The following is a 24758-nucleotide window of genomic DNA, read 5'->3' on the forward strand; positions in this document are numbered from 1 at the left end:
GTTTCTCTAGCCTACTGGAGGTTTTGGCTATGTGTTAGTGTTGTGTATGAACTTTTCCTCATCTTCATACTCTTTCAGGTAAGGAGTTTAAAAATTGCATTTTAAGGATAAAATTCAGAAAGCATATTCATCTCCTCTCCCCTTTTGCTGGTTAGTTATTATTAGTTATTATATTTATATCCTGCTTTTCAGCCTAGATGGGCTCCCAAAGCAGCATACAATACATGTGCATACAAAAATTACAATTATTACAGAGATTAAAGGTACATTTGGCATAAAGATCCAGTCCCCTGGAAGTTGATTATGTTGTCCAGATTCCAAGTAGTTCCCTCCAAATGGAACAGGCAAAAGGAGCTGCCAATAGACTCAGAGTCTGGCTGATAGTGAAGATGCCAGGCTGCATAAACAGGCCTTCCATTGATCTTCAGAGACCTCTGGTCCTTGGTAGTTGTTGATTACATTGCCCAGGTTCCAGGCTTTTCCTTGTGGTGATTGCATGCTCTCTCTAGTGCTCAAAGTAGTGTTTCCCCTAGGATTCTTTGATGTCAGAACATGCTCTGCTCCATATAGTCTCGAAGCCCTCTTTTACATTTTGGGCAATGGGTGTAATGAAAGCACCGGGTTCAACAATGCTGGCTTGGACCCCAAAAGGATGGAGCTCTTGCCTCAGGGTGTCAGAGAAAGCTTCCACACCATACTTAGCTGGGCAGTAACCACCTCCAAAGCATGCCAGTCGTCCCATTGCACTGACCACGTTGACCACCCTACCTCTGGCTCTTCTCACCAGCGGCAATATGTGCAGCGTTACATCAATCACCCCAAGCAGGTTGACATTCATCACCTTGGCAAGGTCATCTTTGGTCAGCCATTCATTGGGAGCTGCTGGTGCTCCTGTGCCGGCATTGTTCACCAAGCCCCAGAGTCCTTTGTCCCCCACGCAACCATTCACCGACTCAGTTGCTGCTACAACGCTTTCTGTACTGGCGACATCCAGAATGGTGGTTTTCAAATGCTCCGATGTGGCCTTCTGCAACTGCTCTTCCCCCTTCTATGTGAAGCAGGCCGCCAGCCTCAGGCCCCGTGTATGCAGCTGTCTCGCAAGCTGGTTCCCAAAGCCAGAGTCACAGCCAGTGAGGAAGACATATTTCTCTGTCAGATTTTCCACTATCTGTCTCTCCTGGTACCATCCGTGAAGAAAATAAAGCCCCACCAAGACAGCTAGGTAGAGCCACATGGCTACAACCTGCAGGGAAGAAGCTTACAAGAGTTAGGACACATGCTGTCTCTCTCACACACACCTTGGAGGAACAGAGTTCAAAACTAAATTAACTGGTTAGTTGTGTCACCATCTTGCTCTTCACTTAAGATGTTTGAACATAGTAAGCTGTCTTACACTAAATATATGAATCTGTGAAAGCAGACCTTTGGTCCATCTAGTTCAGTATAATCTACTCTGACTGGCATTGATTCTCCAGGAACTTGCTACCTCATATTACTTACTGGGCCTGTCAGGGCTTTAAATTTTTAAATTGTGTTTTAAATTGTTTTTTTAAAGATGTATTTTAAATTGTATTTGTTTTTAGTTATTGTAAACCGCCCAGAGAGTTTCAGCTATGGGGCGGTATACAAGTTTAATAAATAAATAAATAAATAAATAAATAATCTGGGACCGTCTGCATACAAAGCATGTGCCTTACCTGTAAGCTGTGGCCCCTTCCCATAACACAATTTATGTAATTTATTTTTTTCATGGCATCTATATAGTCTAATGTAAGAGAATGTACATGTGCAGAATGTTCTTGAGAGCTCTGTCAAGAGGAGTTGTCCCCTCTTCCCTTCAACTGTCTTTTCCCCTACAGTTTACAAGGCAAGGAGACTATTTCCTTCCCACTCAGTTTCTTTCTGATATCCATGTAAATAACAGGACAGGAGACACCTTTGACAGACCTTTCTTCTTGGTTAGTTTAGGTGGTTATTTTCTCTTCATAGTCAGCAAAGGTGTTTAGGTGGCTTTCTTATATATTGCTTGGGAATTCCATAACTGTTCTTTGAACTGTTTATTTTGTCTCAGCACCTTATGCTCCATAGGGATTAGTGTCTCAGCTAAAATGTTACTTGCAACAAAGCCAAGGAAGCACTTCTTGGTAATCTCATAGGTTGTGGCAACCTTATTCTTGATTTCAGTGTTCCCAGTTTATCCTATTCCCTGTGGAAATATCATAATCTTAAATTCGCTTCTGTTAGAGTAACCCCCAAAGACAGCTCCAGGGATCCCGAGCAAGCTCAGATACCGGCTTCCTGTCAGGTGTGTCACAGCCATGGGTCGCTATAGTGGCTTAACTGCCACCAATTTTGTAATGCCTGATCGCTTGTGATGAGTCAAAACAGCTGCTTCTAGAAGTGAGTCCATTCACCTTTCAAAAAGATACTGTGCTAAGCAGAGCTATGTTATAAAGATGGTATGCAAAGCTCTTTTTCCCTTTCAGATTGGATCATACAGTTTCAAAGGTGGAGAACCATAAGCACAACCTCCATAATGCAGCTGTTCGTTAACAGTTGGCCTGTTGAACAGAAAAATGTTCCAAATGTTAAACAGTTGGTTCTAGTCCTTATGTCCAGGTGTCAGTTCTTCCTTTGAGAGATTTCATCTTCATCTCAAATGCCAGAGTTAGCTTGTCTTTGTCTTTCAGGTAGATAAGGTGTTCATTGTTAATGATGGGTGCAGCACTTCTTAAGAGTACAGTACTGAGTACACTTGGCAGTATGGTGCAATAAAACGTGGAGACTGTTCTATAAAAAATGGCTTTTCATCTTGTTTTGTTTAGGTTATTAACTTATACTCTTTAAGAAGCAAATGGACTTATGGATTTCTTCAATCTCTTAGAGGTCATGAGACCAACTGTGTAAATTCCTCATAATAAATGGAGACAGTGTGGCTCTTCTATCTATATTGTCATTTTAAGAAATGCAAAAATCATGATTCAAGAACTGTATCATATTCTGTTATATTAGAACTTGTTTTGACTATTTATTACTAATATGTGTGCTCAATTCCTCAGACTGTACACGATGGAAGACAGTTTATGAAATTCATCGATCCAAATTTAGGAGTGCCCTTGCCAGAAAGAGACTATGGTGGAAATTGCCTTATCTATGATCCAGACAATGAGACAGATCCCTTTCACAATATTTGGGTGAGAGATTGAAACGGAAAGATCTGATTTAGGGCTGAAACTGTCCTAAAATTTTGTTTTTGTATTATTTATTTATTTATTTTATTTATTATTTATTGATTATATTTCTATACCGCCCAATAGCCGAAGCTCTCTGGGCGGTTTACAGCATAAAAACATCCAGTATACAATTATGTGTGTATTTGGTTATTGGTGCATAATCCATCATCACCTGCCTCATAACCATTAGTGTGTGTTCTGCGCATAATTCAGCTTCTTTAGAATCTCGGGTTTCATTAAAAAAAAGCTTTCAGCCTTTTAGCTGGTAAGATACATGTGAATGGGCAATGCCTGGATGAAATATTGGGAGTCAGAGGAGTTGCTGAGCATGGTTTCCTGTGTTCAGTGGGGGTTGAGGTTTCAGCACCCAGTATAGCTATTTGTCTTTCCTCCAGGGTTAGCCAGGAGAAGAACAAACTGTGTAAAATAAAGCAAAATTCTACAAATCTGTTTTTGGGATTCAGGAGTTCTTGGTGTGGAATTTTTTTTGGGGGGGGGTAAGGCATACACACATGCTGCTTATAACCACCAGCTGACCTCTCTATTGACCAGATCATGCTATCCATTCTTCTGTAACCTAACTACACACTTCAGTAGTGAGGTTAAATTAATTGCTTTTTGTCCTTCAAGGTGTACTGATGTAAATCTGTACCCATTCTCTGTTGCTGATAAAGTTGAGGTCTATCTTAGCAATTCAAAGCTAGAATATTCTTTTTTTTCTTGTTATACAGTGTGTTTTGGGTTTTTTGAAGGTGAACAAACAATAGCACAAAGTAAAGTAAAACAGATTTAGAGTTTTAACATTCCATGATTTGATGGCATTCATCATTCTAAGATACAGGGCACATTACTGCCAAAATTGATATGTTACAAAATGTAACAGAGTTTGGGATGGAAAACTAGATTTCCCAAGAATGCCATTAAAATAACATGGAAAATTGTTTCGACTTCGAATTGCTGCCTTTCTGGATGACTGTAGGAAGATTTTTTTCATGTTTATATTAGGTGTAAGCAATAAAATAATGTTTTTAATGACATTACTTTCATATCTGAAACATGTGATAAACTTTATGGGAAATAGTGCATGCTGCAACCATAGTAATCTAATGCTCCATTTGTGTTATAAATGGGTCTAATTTGTGTTACCCAATTTTTCCCTTGAATTATAGGACAAACTAGATGGATTTGTTCCTGCTCATTTCCTTGGCTGGTATATAAAAGTAAGAATTGGTCCTTTTTTGTTCAGCTATTGTTAGCTTTTGAAGCTTCTCTTTCAATATTGCCAGTGTGTAAAATCAATTATGTAAGGCACTCATCTGTGAAAAGGTTTAAACTGTGTTTGTCCAACTATTTCTTACTATATTGGGTCATCTCATTTCCTTCCAGACTAACAATCTGTTAACAGACAGTCTTTTTTACATATTGTGTGTTCCTCACATTTTGATACAAAAAAATCAAAACAGTTTTTAAAGCCCCTTTTAATATATTTAATCCTTTATAAACTGTATAAAAACAGCTTGTTTCCAGGCTACGATGAAGCCAGTACAGACAGATATGTTACATATCTTACACTCTCTCACACACACACATGCTCAATTGTGCAGAAAAGAATCAGTTTAATTTTCTGGTGCTGTTGAAACATTCCCTTGTGATATGCAGTCAGAGCAGTTTCATTTTGTTAAATGCTGCTTAAACATCAGTCATGTTTTCAGTATTTTCTTGCAGCTGTTAAGGCCAGAAATGATTTCTGGTGCTCATTTCAAACTGAAATTCTCCATGGCTAACAAAATGTTTAGTGCCCAAATGTAAAATTTCTTCCAAGAAATTACTGCCTTGCATCTATAAAGTGAATTTCTGCTGCTTTCTGTTGAACATTATAATGACAAGCTATAACTCTTAATTACCGTATATTCCGGCGTATAAGACGACTGGGCGTATAAGACGACCCCCAACTTTTCCAGTTAAAATATAGAGTTTGGGATATACTCGCCGTATAAGACTACCCCTGCTTATGACATGCAAGCGATGTACCTTACTGGCGATTGGCTGGTTGTTGTATACAAAGCAGGGGATTTGAACCCCAGCCTTCCAGGTCTTAATCCAATTCTCTAACCACTATACCCCACTAGCATAAAATAAAACTCGGCATACATCCTAACCGCTACACCGCGCCACATAAAATGAAACAAAACCTAGCTAGGGGACAGGGTGGTACAGAGCGAAACAAGTGCCAGGGATGAGTTGGGTGTTTTTAAGCTCCACACCCTAAAAATGAGATTATGACATCAGCCTGTGCTGGCACCTTTTAACTTTGGAATAGTCTACTGCACAAACGCTAGTCCCTATGATTGCCATTGCTTCTTTTTAGCCTGCATCGCAGCCTCCCCTGCCCTGGTGCCCACCAGATGTTTCGGACTACAACTCCCAACTGTGCTGGCTGGGAGTGGTCGTGCAAAACATCTAGAGGGCCCTGGGTTGGCAGAGGGTGCTGTGCCCCAAACATTTCCATTTCCAGGCCGATTCTAACAGAACCACCACACTGCAAATTCAAACAGCTTAGCTTAAGAAAAAGCATACAGAATTGCCATGACTTTGCCCACATGCCCTGCATTTAAACACACACAGATGCAGCTTCCCCTGCCGCCTTCCAAGGTCTTAGCGATCAAGTTAGCTTGCACAGACTAGCTGCAACAATTCTCTTTTCACAAACAAGGGGGGGGAAGACAAAAATAAATAACCAAGCCCAAAACACACACACAGGGGACAGAATAAGAATTGCTAACTTATTTCGGGGAGCTGCGGTGCATTCAATTTGCAAAAAAATGTATCTATAGTGGGTGGCAAAGATTTGGTGTAGGCCTCAAGAGGAGACGGGCACTTCCTGGATCTAACAGAGAGGGGGAAGGAAAGAAGAAATTGAGCCAGGGAGAATGCACACTTGGGGGAAGGTGGACTTAAAATATTCCACAGGGATGCAACATATTTTGGGAAGGCAAGCAGAAGCATCTCCCAATAAAAATAATAATAAAAAAGGGCTATCATGCACAAACATGGCTTTCAGGCACTGATGGGCGGTGGGGACACCATCCACAATCTTAGCTGAACAGGGCTAAACAAACAGAACATTGTCCCAACCACAATGGCCCAATCACCAGCAAAAACCAGAGAGATGACCCCTCCCCAGCTAGCAACAGTGTTGGACATTCAGGGGGCGGAGGGAGAAAAACATACATAATACCTCCTATCTCCCCCTTTTTTTGGCTAAACATTTGTAGCCAGCTGCAAAGAACTCTTCCATTTCTCAAAACACCAAAGGCCTTTAACAAAAATCTGCTTCCCCATCCCAGAGAAACAACACAAGCTGGGAAGAAGGGGGGAGGTCGGGGTTCTCCCCCCAAAAAACCCCTAAGTTAAAAAAAAACTTTATCCAACCACAATCTTTTTCATATATATTTTTAAAAGATTTTTTTAAAAGGAAGAGAAAACAAAAGGGGGGGCTTATAGATTTGAGGGGAGGGGAGAAGACCTGGAAAGGACCCCACCCTCTATAGAATAGGATTTCTGAGAAACAGCATCAAAAAGGAGAGAAGGGAATGATCATTACTCTAATTTTCCAAGAAGAAAATGAACGCCAGTGTTGTTTCTGCAGCAATGAATCAGATCCGTGGGGAAGGGGGGGGCTGTGAATTTACACTGCCCCCCCAAATCTCCTTATAAAAATTACCGTAGTCGGGGGCGGGGAATGCACAGCTCAAGGAACACACCCGGCCTCAAAGTAAGTTTAGCTATTAAAAGCAGCTTGCCCAGAGCTTCACGGCCACGATCCCACACACCTTTACTTGGAAGTAACCGCCCTTGAACATAGCGGGGCTTCCTTCCAAGTAGGCTGCAAAATCCTAAGCGTCTGGGGCGGGGGATCCCCCTTACCTCCGAGTAAACGTGCAGAGGGCTGGGCTGCTAACGGGATGAGTCGATGCGAAAAGTTCACCTTGGCAGGCGAGGGGGGGGGCTTCTTTACTTCCGAATAAAGGCGATTCCCGCCGGGCTTTGCTTGGGAGTGAAGAAGCCCCCGGGGGGCTTACTTTAGAGTAACGATGCAGCGGAACTGGGCGGCGCAAACTCTTTCGAGCATGAATTTCCTTGGGGAAAAAACGCCTAAGCGCTCCATGCAATCAAAAGCAGGACTGGACCCAACCTTGGCCACAAAGTAGGCCTGCTGAAATCAACAGGCACGGCCGGGCTCCGTTAGTTTCAGTGGGTCTCCTCTGGAGTAGAATTTTCCTGGAGGCCAGCCCGCAGCTGATCACACATTTCCCAACTCTAATTCGAGGGAGACCGCGTCACCCCAGCCATGCCTACTCGGAAGTAAGTCCTCTTGACTTTCACGGGGCTTACTCCCAGGTAAGCGGGGTCACGAGCGCCGCCCCAGTCAGGCTCAGAAGAGACAAACATTCACACACCCCATTTGAAACCGATGGGCTCAAGTCTACTCTAAAAGTAACTTGAATTGTTGGATAACCCCCATAAGCATTTTCCCGTTAAAGGAAAGAAAAGAGACCGATCCAACTTAATATTTTGCTCACCCGATGAAGGAGAGAAAGAGAAGATGGGGAGGGGGAAGGACGGAGGGGAAAAGGAAGGTCACCCCCCACTCACCCTCTCCGACCCCAAATGGCTTAAAAGAAACGTGCCTGGCGCAGACCCGTTGAAATTAACAAGTCTAGTCAGTTTCACCAGAGGAAGCAGAATTGCTCCGGACTGGCCTGCTTTGGCTAATCTTTTCCTGAACCCAAAACGGCATTGGAAGAAGGAAGGATTGGACAGGAGGGGGACGCTGAAGGAAGGAAAGTGGGGGGGGGAAGAGAGAGACTTGTTGCAAGGAGGAGAGAGCTCTAGTTCCTTACACTCACGTTTGGCAGGAAGTCAAATGGATATATAATATATATATTCCCCTTTCTTTCTCCGGCGCCCGGTTTAATTGATTTTTTTTGCGGGGGGGGGAGGGATGAGGGAGGGTCTCTTCTGCGGCTTCCCACGCGGCGGCGGCGCTGCAATGGCGCCTGAAACGCAGCACCTCCGCCGCCTGCCCTCCGCGTAGCCCCGTCGAGAGGACCCAGGAGATCGGGGCTCCAATACCCCCTGCCGCTTTGCCAGGAGGCTCACCGGGGACCCTAAGTCGGGCCCTCCCTGCGGCCGCTGGATCACGCCCTTCGCCCAGCACCTGCCCTCCTCCCCGGGGCCAAGCAGACTTGGGCGCAGAAGGGCTTCCTTGGATCCAGCAGCGACCTCCAGCCATCTCGCCCGCCCCCGAGCTCCAGCCCCCACATGCCGGGCCTGACGCAGCTGCGCTCGCTCGGCGGCGGCCCGAACAAGGAGCTCCGGCAACTTCTTCCCTGCCGCTCGGCAAGCTGGGGGCAGTAGGGAGCCAAGCGGCCGGGCTCCCTCGGGGCAGCCTTCGGGTATATGCAGGGAGGGGATGGAGGCGCCCCTTCCCCTCTAAGCCGTGACCATTGGCCGCTACTGCAGCTTTGTTGTGTCTCGGAAATGTTCCACGCCGCTCGCTGACCCTCCCCCCGGCCCCTCTGATTCAGCCCTGCCGTCCGTCCTCCCGCCCGCATCATCCCGGCCTGGCCTCTGGCTCGGCAGCTATTTTTCAGCACCCGGCGTATAAGACGACCCCCGACTTTGGAGAAGATTTTCCGGGGTTAAAAAGTCGTCTTATACGCCGGAATATATGGTACCTTAAGATGCTTTCAGATCAAAATGGAAACATCCTTGAGATCCATCCCAGGTTTTTGAAAAGTGTCCGAGAGTCTAAGTAATAATTCTCTCTTTCTACTTGGAAATACGTTTACCAGTCTGTGCTGCTCATGCTTTATCAGAGAGGTCTTCAGGCCCACAGGTCTAGAACTGCTTACTTTCAAAGGAGCACAGAAATCTGGGGTACAGCCTACTATAGTGTAATCCAGTATGGTTGCAAGTCTTTACTGCTATTATTTAACCCTAGAGTGCAACTTCAGTAAGGCTTCTCCGAACCTTCATGGAGCACACTGTATAATGCTTGTTTCTTTACTGAATACCCAAGTTTGGGATAATCTGTAGGATTAACTGTTTCCTGTTTCTTTTTAAAAACTTTTTCAGACATTAATGATTCGTGATTGGTGGATGTGCATGATTATCAGTGTAATGTTTGAATTTCTGGAGTATAGTCTAGAACATCAGCTCCCAAACTTCAGTGAATGCTGGTGGGACCATGTGAGTACTGCCCTCTGAAGACACAAGATGCTAGTGGCTCAAATTACTCTGTCAAGATATGTCAGGGGCTTTAGTTACTAGTGTGAATAGTGTTGAGGGGATGGTAATTTTATTTTACCCTTGTCTAAAATCCAGGTAGCTCTGAACTACATTATCCTCAGTGTGAATAACTTTTTTTGTAATTGTGTATGCTTATTAAATGTCTGATATGTGGCACTCATTAAACAAATTTGTGGTAGCTTATGTGCTCTTCTGAAGAAGGATATTGGCTGTGTTTGCACATAGCAATGAAGCATGGTTTATTGCAGTAGGAATGAGTGTAGGTGAGCCTCATTCTTGCATACAGTAGGGCCCCGCTTTACAACGCTTCGCTTTACAGCATTCTGCTAAAGCAGTGGTTGTCAATTGCAGAAAGGCCCCGCTCTTACAGTGCTTGTTCTGCTTTTACAGCATTTTTTTGCTGTCGGGCACCATTTTGGTCAATGTTAGTCAATGGGTTCCGCTTTACAGCGGGGGTCCGGAATGTAACCTGCTGTATGAGTGGGGCCCTACTGTATTCTCCCCTCCAGTGGTGAGGAGGTAATTGGAAGGTTGTGCTTCAGTTTTTGATTTACTGCAGATTAGCATTGCATCTGAACTCTAAACTGTGGTTAGTCTTCACTACAGTTTATCTAAACTAACCAGTTATAAGCCAAGCTTTGAAGTTGGCTTGTTTTGCTAAATTACAGTTGACTAACCACAGGAGAACTGAAGCTTTTCCTTTCCTTTTTTTTTAACTAACCACAGTTTTTGTGTGTTCTGATGAAAAGAGAAACTGTGTTTAGTAAAAAAAGGAAGCAAAAGCATCTGCTGTTTGTGACCATGCTAGAGGAAAGGGAAGTACATGAGGCTCAGCAAGACTCATTCTCATAGTGATAGTTATCCCTTCTTTGGTGTTAACTGCTATATTGACTAAATATTTAAAACTGAAATGTTTAAACAAAGACTTATCTTTTTTTTTAATGGTACATTCTTAAGACTGGCGACATGGCATCAGAGAAGATCAGCAAGGGAGGAGTCAGAGATGAAGGTTGCAAGCCTAGGGAGAGATCAGATAATATCTTGACAGAAGGAAGGAAGTATTCACAAGGAAGTATCAGATGCTCACAAACTTCACAACTTAAACTTCAGGACACATATCCTAGCTAGTTAGTATAGGAAGCAACGGATTGTCCTTCAAATGAACTCTTTAACTGGCACAGCAAATTGCATTTCAATGTAAGTTTATACTAATAGGAAGCTATCAGAAAATTGGTTGGGTTGGAGCAATCTTGGTAATCAATGGTGAGAGAGTAACACATAGATTCTACAGATGAAATCCTTTCCTGTGTTTCATAAATTAAGAAATTCCTGTCTAGTTCAATTTTGGTTATACAAAGAATATTTTGAAATCATTTGTAGCATGTGTTAAGTACCTCAGAACTGTGCAAAGTTTTGTAGAAAACCTCATTTAATGGAAAGTATTTATAAAGTATATGCATACAAAGTCATACTACTGCTAATGCTGTGCCATAGAAATTGTGGTGGTGGTTTACATTTTTCTTTTCCTTGTTTAGTGGATTATGGATGTAATATTATGCAATGGACTTGGCATTTACTGTGGAATGAAGACTTTGGGATGGCTTTCCTTGAAAACTTATAAATGGCAAGGACTTTGGAACATTCCCACATACAAGTAGGTTAAATTATAAAAATTCATACCGTAAGTGGAAAGAACTTTCAATTTTTTGTATTCTAACGTATCCTAAAATTTCAGTTTGAGTGTGATAAAACCTGTACATTCTGATGTAGGCTGGGGCTAATCTAGGATCAATTTTTATTTATTAAATTTCACAGATGTCTTCCTCAAAGAAGTCTCAAGGGGACTAACAGTCAATATCCAATATCCAATACATTTAAAAACATAGCAATAGCTAGACAAGGCAATAGCTAAATGGCTAGTAATTACAGCCTTTTCAAAAACAATTTAAAAAGTAGTATTAGAAATCTAAATAGGTATAATGCAAATACTTAACTCTCTGGAAGCTGATAAATTAGACCAGCAGGCTTCTACGGGAGATGAGGAAGAGGCAGTGGCTTTTCGGGGGGTTGGCCATGTTCACTACTGGGACTATAAAAAGAGACCTTGATAGGAGCTACATTTCCCATGAATGAAATTGTTGCTTTCAAGATCCTGTAAATATATTTCAAAATACAGAGTAAATGTGACCAGTGCCAATCAACTCTAGGTTGCTAAGGATCAGCATTTAGCATAATATATGAAAACTTAAGATCAGTTCTGCTCATCTTAAACCAAAGGCTTCTTACAAAGTATCTGTATTTCTGATATGCTAATTCACTGCAGTAGTCTTTAAAGATGTGTGTGTTTGGGGCAGTAATGTTCCCGCTTACCAAGTTCCCTCCTTTTTGTTACAGCAAAAGTCATGCAAAATGGAGTTGCTTAGTTCTTGCTTTATTAGTTGCATTTGCACATAAGCCATTGTTTGCTTTAATCATGGGTTGTTCAGCAAACAAGTCATCTCACAGATGAGCAAACACGGCATGGATTGTTTCTCCCAAGCTTATTCCCCCCCCCCACACACACACAGCTCTCTTGCCCCATGCCTTTTGTAGCTTGAAGAGCATCTAGAGAGGGTGGCCAAACAAGCATGGTTAAGAAAGGCTGTTTAGATCTGATCATTGTTAAAACAAGCCATGGTCTGTAAGCCAACTGCAACCCATGGCTTCACATTGTGGTTTGTTGCCAGAAAACAAACCAAGGTTAATCTGCTGGGCTGGGTTTACACATTCAAACAAATCATAATTAGACTAAACAAAAATGCTTGACAGAGCAATCCTAACTATAGAAAGTCAGCATAAATTACTCCAGCTTAAGTTACCCCATTCGAAGGAGGAATATGACTTATACCCCACCCTTTTTGCCAGCTAAGTTTTGCTTGGTTGCTAGATCTTGTGACAGAGCTGAAAGGGATTTGGAATAGGTGAATCTCCTTGCCCCACCAGGCCCCTGGAATGCCCCTTTTTTGGAATTTACACCAGTGTAAATTCCACTGGCTTATGTTTTGCCAGCTAAGTCCCAGCTGATAGAGAGTAAAACTCTAATCTGCAAATATGCACAAAAATTCACAGCTGTATTTGAGCCAAATCAGTTTATTTTGTGTAACTTAATAAGTAATCTATTTAAACCTTTCTGGCTAAGGTCAAGACCTAATATTTGAACATTGTTAACCAGTTTCCCAAAGTTATTCCTAGCAATCCAGAGCCAGAGTTCTGAGTATGACACAGATATTGAGCAATTTGTTGAAGTAAAAAGCATAAATTTAATAACATGTACTAACCATGTCACAACACTTTTCATGAGATGCTTGCGATTTTCTCCCCTAGAGGAAAAATGAAGAGAATTGCCTTCCAATTCACACCATACAGCTGGGTTAAATTTGAGTGGAAGCCAGCATCCAGTCTTCGCAGATGGCTAGCAGTCTGTGGTATTATCTTTATAGTACGGATCCCTACTTTCTTGTAGTTACAGCATACTGACATAAGTGCAGAATTGTTCTTATTTTTTTAGTATTGGATAGTGTTCTTAAATTCTCCCAACATCACTAAAAGAGACTCTCTGAATCTAACATAGTGAAGGTATTGTTGATCTGGCAGTATTCCAGGAGCAAGGCAATCAGAAGAAGTAAGAGGGAAGGGTCCACCTGGGTCCATAGTATGTATAACCATATATAAATTGTGTAGAATGTCACTGTTCATTTACAGCAGATTTTTTAATTTGAACTATTTATTATAAGCCACTTTGGCCCAGTTAGCATGTAATGCTGAGCCAAACCACTGCTAGTGTGAATGAGCAAATGTGTAGGTTTCTGCAGAGAAGATCACAGCCACTTTGCTGCTCCTCTGGTCATGTTGCTGCTATGAGCTAAGCTGTGGTTAGGCTTAACATTCTGTCTGAACCTGGGCTTCTAGCCTATCTCGCTCCAGGCAAACCTCAAGCGCAGGCCATAAAACAAACCTTGGCCACATGTCATGGTTTGTCTGGAGCAAGATAAACCACTAGCCTGAGTTTGGACATAAAGCTAAACCACAAACCATGGCTTAGCTCACAGCAGCACTGATGTCAGAGGAGGAGCAAAGTGGCTGCAGTCTTCTCTCTGGGAACCTGTTCATTTGCATTAAGCCATGGTTCGGCTTAACATTATCTGCAAACCAAGCCTTTGAGCCTTTGATGTTACAAAAGTGAGGTAAAAATACTCTTTTAAGTTCTGATTATATAGATGCAGGAAAGCCTGCTTCTTCCCTCCAGCTCAATTGTTCTATTCATATGTGCAGACAACACATGGGGTGCTGTATAACAAATAGAGAAAAATTCTAAAATTCATATTGGATCAATATCTTTATTAGACAAACCAAAGAGTCACAGAATAGTGTACAAGCTTTCAAGTTCCCCAGAACTCTTTATCAGGCCAGAAGGGAAATAACACAAGTGGGTAGGGGAGAGAGAAGAAGGATTCTTAAACCACCCATGTCTGCATCTGGTAAGAGTCTTTAAGATGAAGTTTGGGAGGAGGTAGCACATACCAAGTGAGACCCTTTCAGGTGCTTTGTAGGCTTCAAGTTGCATCTACACCTTTCATGAAGGACAAAGCACGGGCTTCTTTGGGTGGTAGAGAACAAGAATAAAGAGAAACTAGGCAGCCCTCATATAAACAGAAGTTAAGATCAATTTTAGGTTTGCTAGGTTAAAAAAAAGTCAATAGAAGCCAAATTGTGCAGCTTTATCTAGCAATTTTAGGGAATGTTCCCTCAGAGAATCAAGTTCTATCTTGAGAAACTTCCTCTAGTTTAGGATCCCAGTGTTGTAAAGCTAAAGACGACCACCTCTCTTGTGCTCTGCTTCTGGAGTAAGAGAAAAGGGATATGTTTTGCCATATGTTTGACTTATATCTGTTTAGTCAGATATATGCATGTATTTGGGGAAAAGGAGTCTAGGAAATGCTTATATCTTCCTTGACGTTAGCCAGGGAGGACTGCCTGCAGTTGAGAGATTTTATTTAAAGTAATCATGCATCTTCTTGAATAAGGTTCTGACTTAATCTCTTGAATAAGGTTCTCAAAAAGTTAGATCTGTTTATAATTTGTGTGGGCTATATTTTTGCTTGCTTTTTTAGTGCACAAGAGGCAATTCTGAAACAATCTGAATAGCCAAACAGGTTTGAATAAATAGTTGTTTGCTGCCCTAGCTCACTGGCTCTGATAGGATCCCATACATCTGTGGTGGTTTTGAGTTTATAATGCAGTGATAAAAAACTATGCATGTTGAACAATTCTGATTACAGAATTTGATTACAGAATTTGGGTAGACATTAAAGGAGGCACCAAACTCTTATGTGGAGGTAAAATTCCTTTCCCCATTGTGTAGGGGTTCTCTTAAAATATCCTGGGCTATCAATGGGCTTTCTGGTGATAGGGTCACTGCACTGAACTTCATTCCCTATTACATTAGTACAGGGAAATTGAAGCATGCAGGAGGGAGCTGGGGTGCATATTAAGAACTGCTGAAAATATAACTGTAGTGTGAAAAACAGCTACATGGAAAGACCTGCATATTACCTTTGGGTGAGGATACCACTCTTGTAAGACACTGCAAGAATATTCAAATTCCTATATTTAAGGAGTTATAGCATGTTTTCAATTTGAATAATTGGAAATTGCCTGAAATTAAGTAATTGAATGGTGTGTGTATGTGTGTGTGTGTCAGTTTTTATTGGCAGAGTTGAACACCTTTTACTTGAAATTCGTCTTGTGGATGCCTCCAGAACACTATTTGGTCCTGCTGCGACTTGTCTTTTATGTGAATGTGGGAGGTGTAGCAATGAGAGAGATCTATGACTTCATGGATGATCCGTAAGTTGTTGCTCTTATTCATTCTCAGTTGCTTAATTTTAGACCTAGTGAGAATTGCTGCAATTTGGTGGCAAAAATATCAGGGTAATAGATGGATCAGGCGGCTGCTGCTGAAAAAACTGTAGCCTTAAGTACTTGCAGGTTTTTAAAAATTTCAGACGCACTATGTATAATCATTTGCAAATTTACATATGCTTTGGATTGCAAATGTCACTTTGCTGTGTGCGGTCCTCAAACATATTACTGCACAACAACCTGTATATATGCTTTTGATTCAGTTTAGCTTGAATGCTGATAGGTTTTTTTTGCACAGAACAGTATTTGAATGGCCTTTTATATGGGACTGAATGCTACAGCCTTGAGAAAATTGCTGCGTCTGGAGGATCTAGCCATAAGACTCTTTGAAAATCTTGTCCATTGAGATCTTCCAACAGAATATCTTAAATGTTCAGTAATCTTCCTGTGCATTTTCAGAATTTCACAGGGAGTCTGTCCTCACACAGCAGTGCATGTGCTGAACACCTGCCTGATTACAGTTTGTTCTTTCTGCTTCATCGAGTAAACACTAGGACCCAGATCCCTAGGGTTGTTTTTGGCTTTGGCTTAGTGATGATGGAACAAACTGGCTGACCCCATCATTTTAAGTTTACTGTATCTTCACTGACCAACACAGAAAGTGTTTGTGTTCAGTATCTAGGGTTCCAATACTTTATGAAGATCAATTTCACTTGCAAGTCTTTGACTCCTAGAACTGGGAAGAAGGGCCCAACCTGATTACTTAGTCGGATTTCAGGACATTCCAAAGTGACAGGCCACCCCTTGCCCCCTCGTGTTGGTCCTTCTGATTTGGGATGTACTTCCTCTTTTAAGGTAAGAAGAGGTCTCAGTTTGTCATTAATGAGTTCCTCTCTCAACAACCTGGCCCATCTTCTGGTCCGTGTGTTTGAGTTGAAAAAGCATATGTCTTTTATTCCTCTGCCCTCTGTTCAGCTACATGGCATAACATTGGAACAGGGGAGTGTCATCTGTCACCAGTGCCTCATTACCAACTCACCGTGTTGCCATTCTTTGCTAAATCAAGATGCAGAAACTGATGATTTCATCCAGCAAAGAGATCCATTGTGAGTTGTAGATGAACAATATTCCACTTCTTGCTTTTCTTATGGGTAAAGTGACTGCAACCAGCACATCCCAGTTCCACTGATGTTCCAGATTCCATATGAGTTTAAAAAGAATTTTCCCACTCCCACTTTTCTCACTAGTCAGAAAGAACTGTCTACATAACTGCTCCTTCCCCTAAAATCTGTGAAGTCATCTTTTCAGGCACAACCGACATAATTCTCTGAAAAATCACAGTCTTTTAAGCTCGAAGGTTATTTTTTCTGATTCTCTTCCACATCATTTTATTATGCAGCCAGTATGATTTATTAATTTGTTAGAAGAGCTTTCAACAAGGAGGCCAGAAGTTTTATATGATGGATTTTCTGCAAAACGTCCCAGATTTTACTATGTGTGTATGCTGTTCTCATGCAGTGGTAAAGTTGTCCATGTAAGGGAGTCTGTAAGCTTTAAATTCATTACTGATGTGGTCGACTTGGTACTATACCTCCTGTGGTATTTTATCAATTGTTCTCAGTCATTGTCCCTCTCGAGCCTTAGATTTGGGATAGTGTTGGCCCAAATGTGGAAAGCTTCTTGAACCTAGACAGAAGTGAAGGCACTTGTTCCTGCCTTTCTGATTGGATAACTACACATGTGCCAAGTGATAGAGCAATCAGCTTTGTACTGAGATTTTCTTTTACTGATGCTGCATTCACAAGTCTGCTTCATAGATACTTGACAATTATGTTTTGCCTTTCCCTAGAGGTTTTTGCATTTTTGTCCCCCACCACTACCTTTCTTCAGTTAGTGGGACAGTTGCCTGTAGCTTTTCTTGTGTTCCTTGCTCATGTGGGCAAGACAACCTAAGCTGCTCTCCCAGCTCTCTCACTCTGCTTGCAAGTGGTGTTCAGTTTATGGCATAGAAAGTAGGCTTTAAAAGCAATATGGCAGGGAAGTTCATACTGCTGGCTGCAACAGTCTACATTTTCTCCCTTGGAAAGTCCACCATCCACAAGACTTGGGGCCTGTGAAACATCAGAACAACTCCCCATTAGTACATCTGGAGGTTCTTGAAGACTTACAACTGTAAGTACAGCATCCTGTGAAGATGGTGGTAAAACAGGTGTAGTTAAAACAGTAAAGTTGTGTTGGTCTACTGCACTAATTCCACCAAACTTAAAATACTCTGAGCAGTAAGATGGCAATGCTATTTGGCAACTTTGAGGAAGCTTAACAAACCAAGGCAGTTTGGAAGCATGTAAGATTGAGGGCTTGAACTTTGAAATTAAAAAGCAAAATTCTAGTCTAAAATGTCATACTTGATCCCTACTTTCTCCTTGAAAATCTTTGACTCTCATGAAATGTCTGTCTGTCCATTATGGTGGTTACATGTCTCTTTTAAGGTTCCATGCTGCTTTTTTATCCTTGTTTTTCAGAAGAAGGCCATCAGTCTTTGGCACAATCAATATTAGATTATTTATTTAAAACATTTATGTTTGACTCAAGAGGTTCTAAAGCTGTCCTTCAGTGGATGCCATCCCTAAGCACACCATATTGGCATCAGTGTGTACATTTTGTTCAGCTGTTTTAATTATCTTGACATTAGGATCATTCTATGGAATCTGAGCAGTAGCACTAATGTTCAATATAGCTCTTAAAGGCAGCTCTTCGTCACTAGCTAAAATTGTGTGCCATGGAATTCTTCAGGTTTGGTTGAGTAAATCTCCCATGTCCTTTCAACAGCAGCTTGGCTGTAAGGCAGGAAACCTTCCACCATTGCTTTTTGAATGAACGGTTTCCTTATTGACTGAATGCTTTGTAGGAGAGGGTGAAGAGTAACTTCTGCTGCTCTATCTCCATAACTAGCTTGACAACTGCATGAGGAAAGATCAAAGGAAATAGTATCCTAAACTTAGTAAAGAAGTTTCATTACATTGAATTACAATGGTACTGTAATCAGCCCAGAAAGTTTAGAGAAGTTAAGCAAGAGATGATAAGCAAGCTGTAGTTCCATTGCAAATTAGTCTAAAGTACTTAACGTGGAAGAAATAAACACCTTGGATTTTTGGAAATCTTATTTGAAGTACTCTTTCACCTGACTTACCCTCTGTACCAGAAGAAGTTGCTGGAATGAGGTGCTTCTGCATCAGCCAGAGGAAGGCAGCACTCCTCATGCTCTTCTAGTTCTCTGTAAAATTTGACCTTTTCTGGAAGGAAACTAAAAGCCTAGGCACTCTATTATTGCTATTCAGTCCTTTTGTATTTTCACGCAGACAATGCTGACATGTTCATTGCCACCCCTTCAGTCTTAAATGGATTTTTAGTTCCTTTTCACTGTCATTCTGCTATTCATCCCTGCCTCCAACAGGTCTGCCATGCTCTTACGGTTACCATGATTAAGTTTCACTTTATTGTGCTGCTTGGAAAAATACGGGAAACTGGATTGGGAAGATGGGGGAAAGTATTGGTGTTATTCCCTCCAGTTTATATACATAATGCACTGTAAGATTATTTTTAAAGAATAAGGAATAGGAGCACATGGAATCAAAGCAATCTCACTTCGATGGGTGTGTTAGTCCGAGCAAGCGAGCTAGCTGATTTGAAGCAGTTATACCAATGAAAAGGAAACATTTGAGCTGCTTTGTTGACATTTTCTCTCAGAAGCATCTTTGGGGTTCCTGGGGAAAGGTCGGGGCTGTAGAAGTTCACCTGATGCTAGGCCTAAAAGGATCATACAAGGTTTCTGATGCTTCATATCGAAAGCATAAGTTTGGGGTAACAAGATGAAATCTAACATCAGTGGGAGTACAAAATACAAATCCTAATAGGCTGAAGTGGTAAATAGGACATAACCACACTTGATACTATTGCTTTTGTAGTGAGAAAATAATGTTTCAGTCAGATTTTGAGATTTTTTAAATTTAAAAGCACTTTTAAACTTAAACATTTTTAAATTTAAATATTTTGAAAATCTCAATTATAGATATCTATGAAAATAGGAAAATTGCAGCTTTTTAGAAAGGCTACAAAACTGGAGATTATGGAATTGAACAAGGACATCCCATAAGATCTTGGGAGTTCTTTTTCCTGTCTGCTGTATTGAATATCATGACTAGATAGTGTGTTAAGTGGAATGGACTTGTTCCGAATAAGGTTTCATTTAAATGAGTAAATGGTTGGTTTTTTCTCACATGTGGGTTCCACATGGTCACCCTATTGTTGGTTGAGAAGGGCTTTTTCCTTCTCCTGCAATGGGTTACCCATCTCAGGCTTTTTGGAGATGTCTCCTTTGAAGCCTTCTTCAGCACAGTCTAGTTGGTTGCTTCTGCACTGTTTGTAATATGTTATAGTTTTGATTCTGTGGAAAGATCTGTAGAGAGCCAATGTGTGGATGACAATCCTGCTTTAGAGATTCCTTGTGTGAGGTGGGACATTTTAAAGGGCTTCTTAGTGTCCTCAATGATTCTTTGTCATGCAATTCTACTGCAAGAACATATGAATGGACCTTATAGGGTCCATCTACCTCTAGGTTGTCTAATCTGATTACCAGCAACTATAGAGTAGTAGAGATTTTTCTGAGCCTGGCTACCCGATATCTTTCAATTGGAGATATATGGCCGGAGGGAGGTTGAACCTGGGATCTTATATGTGCAAAAGATGTGCTCAACCACTAAGCTATGGCATCTTTACTGTATCTTCCCACGCTCTAGAAATAGACATGAAATGGGTAGTGTTAATTTAGTGTATAAAAATCTGTGTTGTCTAGCATACCAAGCAGATATGCAACATATGTAGCTGCAGTCTTATCGAGATTTGAGATGACAATGAAAGAGCCAGTTTCTCGATTCTCAGTGGATGTCTCAACATTTTGAAAGCATAAATTCTATACGTAAGGTTGCTATCTGGATGCTGATACGCTGCAGTGTCATTGTCCCACTCTCATGGTGAAAAACTAGCTTTTCCTGGGAAATTGCTAACCCAATCCAAAGAAGGTTGTACTTTATTTGTGATTGTAAGACACAATTGGAAATCCTGCATGGATAGTCAAGGTAGCAATATTTTAAGTAGAGGTTGGGACTTGCAAGATTGCTCAATTCCTGATGTCCTGTGTGACCAAGAAACAACCCAATGCAAGCCAGGTGTGGCTGTCTGGCTCTCAGTAGGCCTCTATTAAGTTCTGTGAAATACGCTTGAGGAGACACAGTGTCTTACGCTAGGCACTGGTATGACCAGGGGCAGGGGTCTAGCTTGGCCTCAGCCTTGCTGGCATCCCTTTGTATATGTTTTCACTTTCCTCCATATAAGTGAATAGTGTTCATTCCAAAAGGGAGCATGTACAATCCTGCTCACCAACCCTGACTGTTACTGGTCTGACCACCATAAACAGGGACTTCAGTTTGGGGTGGGAAAAAAGAGAACAATGTTGCTTCCCATTCTGCTGAAGAAGGCGACAGTGTAGAGTAAGAAGGGCAATAAGTTTCTGATGGTTTACCTCCACCCTTAAAACAATATTGCTGCCAAGACCTGGACTCGAGATGGAAGAAGGTTCTGTAGAGGGTCACACTTCCACCCTTCACCAACCCACTTTACTTGTTAGCAGAGGGGGACACGGTTTTACTACTAGCTCTGTGCCAGCCAATATAGCAATGCTGTTAGGGATTCCTCTTTATATTCCCTTGCCTCTGTTGCTATAATGGCGTAGGTGAATAGGCGGACCTCAACTCCGCTGTGACACTTTATCTTTTTAAAGCCCACAGCTATGACTTGAGCCCTTGCAACCTGCTACTATAACACCCCTTCAGGTATATGCTGCCCCCATAGATACTATGTATCTGATTCAACCTTTAGTGTAGCCAAATGAGGTGCATGTGTGAAATAAAACAATATTTGTATAAGAATAGATTATTATTTTAAAATGAGCAAATTACTTTGTGTTCATAGGCATATGTTTTCAAAACAGGCATTTTGTTCCTTCACTTAAGTTACTGTTTATTCTGTAACTGGTTAAGATCCTGCCTGACTTATCCACCTAAAATATACCTACTCTAACTCTAACCATTTCACCATCTAAATCCAAAATTATAAACCATAATTGACCCTGCACTCTGTACCACTAAACAATCCCAAGCCATCCAATACCAGCTCTTCTAACTACCCCCAGCAATGCCCAAACTGCTACACTCCAATATAAACCTCTCACTCTCAGGCACTCAGCCAATCACCATCCAGCACACTCCAGCATTGTACTCACTCATTCCCCCCTCCCAACACTCACCACTTATCTTAAACATTCTACTATAAACCGCTTACCATATATAATATAATACAACAGCATGAAACAGCAACACAGATGTGTGGAACATCACATAGAGCACTGCTGCTTTTCCACTTTAAATATAGCTGCTGAACATTATTTATCCAAAATACCGCCCACTGAGTCTGGAGGCACTATTTGCTCTGGGGGAACAGAATACAAGACAGGTTTGGAAAAACAACTCTAGCCCTGTCTGAAGCAATGACAATCATGGCACGAGGTGTTTGGGGGAGGAGAGGACTGGAAATCTCCACACACACTTATTTGGCAGCACTTTGATGCTAGTAAATAGAATAAAGACTTTTGACAATTAACTTTCCTTTCTGTAGCAGTGGCTATTGTTTCAAAAGTTTCCTTGTGTAGTTTTTTTCAAGGAAGTGTGTGCTCAAGGCAACAAATATTGGATGTGACTTTTTATTTCCCACTGTAGAAGCAATTACTCAGGCATGCCTCTTAAAGAATTTTGTTGTAGCTTATTTGTCATTTCAACATTTATTAGTTCTGCCAAGCTATTGAACAATACAGTTCTACTTTGTAAATAAAGGGAATTGCACACCTAGATTGTTTGCATGTTGATAGTTAAGCCATACAAAATTGCTGTATTTTTTTTTCACCCTTGAATAGTAGAAATTAGAAAGGCAACTGTTAAATTAAACTGGATCTTTCTTTAGTTAAATTGCTGGGTAATCAGGGCTGTGGAGTCAGTACGCCAAACCTTCAACTCCAACTCCTCTATTTTTCTACTGTCCGACTCCAACTCCACCCAAAATTGGTTCCGACTCCAACTCTGACTCCATAGCCCTGGAAAGCGCTGTAAATGTCTTTTTAAATTGGAAGCTGTCATGTTGATGTTATGTGCCTTCAAGTTGATTACGACTTATGGCGACCCTATGAATCAGCGACCTCCAAGAGCATCTGTCATGAACCACCCTGCTCAGATCTTGTAAGTTCAGGTCTGTGGCTTCCTTTATGGAATCAGTCCGTCTCTTGTTTGGCCTTCCTCTTTTTCAACTCCCTTCTGTTTTTCCCAGCATTATTGTCTTTTCTAGTGAATCATGTCTTCTCATTACGTGTCCAAAGTATGATAACCTTAGTTTCAACATTTTAGCTTCAAGTGATAGTTCTGGTTTAATTTGTTCTAACACCCAATTATTTGTCTTTTTCGCAGTCCATGGTATGCACAAAGCTCTCCTCCAACATTACATTTCAAATGAGTTGATTTTTCTCTTATCCGCCTTTTTCACTGTCCAACTTTCACATCCATACATAGAGATCGGGAATACCATGGTGTGAATGATCCTGACTTTGGTGTTCAGTGATACATCTTTGCATTTGAGGATCTTTTCCAGTTCTCTCACAGCTGCCCTCCCCAGTCCTAGCCTTATTCTGATTTCTTGACTGTTGTCTCCATTTTGCTTAATGACTGTGCCGAGGTATTGATAATCCTTGACAAGTTCAATGTCCTCATTGTCAACTGTAAAGTTACATAAATCTTCTGTTGTCATTACTTTAGTCTTCTTGACTTTCAGCTGTAGTCCTGCTTTTGTGCTTTCCTCTTTAACTTTCATCAGCATTCGTTTCAAATCATTACTGGTTTCTGCTAAGAGTATGGTATCGTCTGCATATCTTAAATTATTGATGTTTCTCCCTCCAGTTTTCACACCTCCTTCATCTTGGTCCAATCCTGCTTTCCGTATGATATGTTCTGCGTACAGATTATTTCTATACAATAACTATTGTAATAGTTTTCTTTGTCCCTACGTATTAGTTGTTGTATAGTTGCATTTAGGGTTCTGACCGTGTTTCTATCTCCTTTTGCTTTCGCTTTCCTTCTCTCTTTAACCATTTTAAGAGTTTCTTCAGTCACCCATTGAGGTCTTTCTCTCTTTTTAACAAGAGGTATTGTCTTTTTGCATTCTTCCCTGATCATGAGTCTGACTTCAGGCCATAGTTCTTCTGGTTCTCTATCAACTAAGTTTAAAGCCTCAAACCTGTTCCTTATTTGATCTTTATATGCTTCTGGGATGTTATTGTATTTTGGCATTATGGGTGCTTTGTTCTTCTTCTTTAGCTTTACTCTGATTTTCGATACAATCAGTTCATGATCTGTACCGCAGTCTGCTCCTGGTCTTGTTTTTGCAGAAAATATGGAACTTCTCCATCTTCTGTTTCCAATTATATAATCAATTTGATTCCTATATTGACCATCTGGTGATGTCCACGTGTACAGTCGTCTTTTTGGTTGCTGAAAAACTGTGTTGGCAAGAAACAAATCATTGGCTTCACAGAATTCAATAAGTCTTTCTCCTGCTTCATTTCTGTCACCTAAGCCCCATTTCCCCACAATTCCTAGTTCTTCTCTGTTTCCTACTTTTGCATTCCAGTCCCCCATGATTATCATATCTTGTTTTGGTGTGTGATCAATTTCCTCCTGTACTTCTGCGTAAAATCTCTCCAATTCCTCTTCTTCTGTGTTTGATGTTGGAGCGTAGACTTGGATGATGGTTATGTTAATAGGTTTCCCATTTAATCTCATTAATATCACTCGCTCAGACCTTGCATTATAGCTCATAATTGCTTTTGCTACATCACTTCTCGCTGTTAAAGCAACCCCGTTTCTTCTTGATTTCTCATTTCCTGCATAAAATATTTTGTAGTTGCCTGATTGAAAATGTCCCATTCCAGTCCATTTTAATTCACTCACTCCAAGTATTGTAATGTTGATACGCTCCATTTCTTGCTTGACAATTTCTAACTTTCCCTGGTTCATGCTTCTCACATTCCATGTTCCTATTGTGTGTGTCGTACAACTCCGGACTCTCCTTTCGCATCTGTGCGCATCAGCCTCTGGGCTTCCTTTCGGCTTTGACCCAGCTGCGTCATTAGTCACAGCGCTACTAGTACTTGTC

General features: G+C 41.2%; 1 protein-coding gene, 1 long non-coding RNA gene and 1 pseudogene across 5 annotated transcripts in view; 1 reads left to right on the forward strand and 2 right to left on the reverse strand.

Annotated features, from left to right (window-relative positions):
- LOC133376928 (retinol dehydrogenase 16-like) overlaps positions 1–1627 on the reverse strand; it is an 8683-nt pseudogene extending 7056 nt beyond the window's left edge.
- PTDSS2 (phosphatidylserine synthase 2) overlaps positions 1–24758 on the forward strand; it is a 75975-nt gene that overhangs the window by 43551 nt on the left and 7666 nt on the right. For 2 of the 4 annotated variants that reach the window (XM_061609913.1, XM_061609910.1), the window contains exons 4-10: positions 11–78; positions 3060–3194; positions 4403–4453; positions 9375–9488; positions 11084–11202; positions 12912–13026; positions 15289–15434. In XM_061609913.1, the coding sequence (XP_061465897.1) occupies positions 11–78; positions 3060–3194; positions 4403–4453; positions 9375–9488; positions 11084–11202; positions 12912–13026; positions 15289–15434 (748 nt within the window). Of the gene's footprint in view, positions 1–10; positions 79–3059; positions 3195–4402; positions 4454–7508; positions 7599–8285; positions 8693–9374; positions 9489–11083; positions 11203–12911; positions 13027–15288; positions 15435–24758 lie in introns of those variants that run through there. The other 2 variants (XM_061609912.1, XM_061609911.1) reach the window with 2 other exon arrangements.
- On the reverse strand, positions 2939–21894 carry LOC133376929 (uncharacterized). The gene is made up of 4 exons (XR_009760583.1): positions 21846–21894; positions 12866–12907; positions 11543–11700; positions 2939–10566 (listed from the first exon to the last, which is right to left on the reverse strand). It is a non-coding gene; the product is annotated as an uncharacterized LOC133376929 (long non-coding RNA).

The sequence above is a fragment of the Rhineura floridana genome, chromosome 2 (assembly GCF_030035675.1).
Source record: "Rhineura floridana isolate rRhiFlo1 chromosome 2, rRhiFlo1.hap2, whole genome shotgun sequence".
NCBI classification, from domain to species: domain Eukaryota; kingdom Metazoa; phylum Chordata; class Lepidosauria; order Squamata; family Rhineuridae; genus Rhineura; species Rhineura floridana.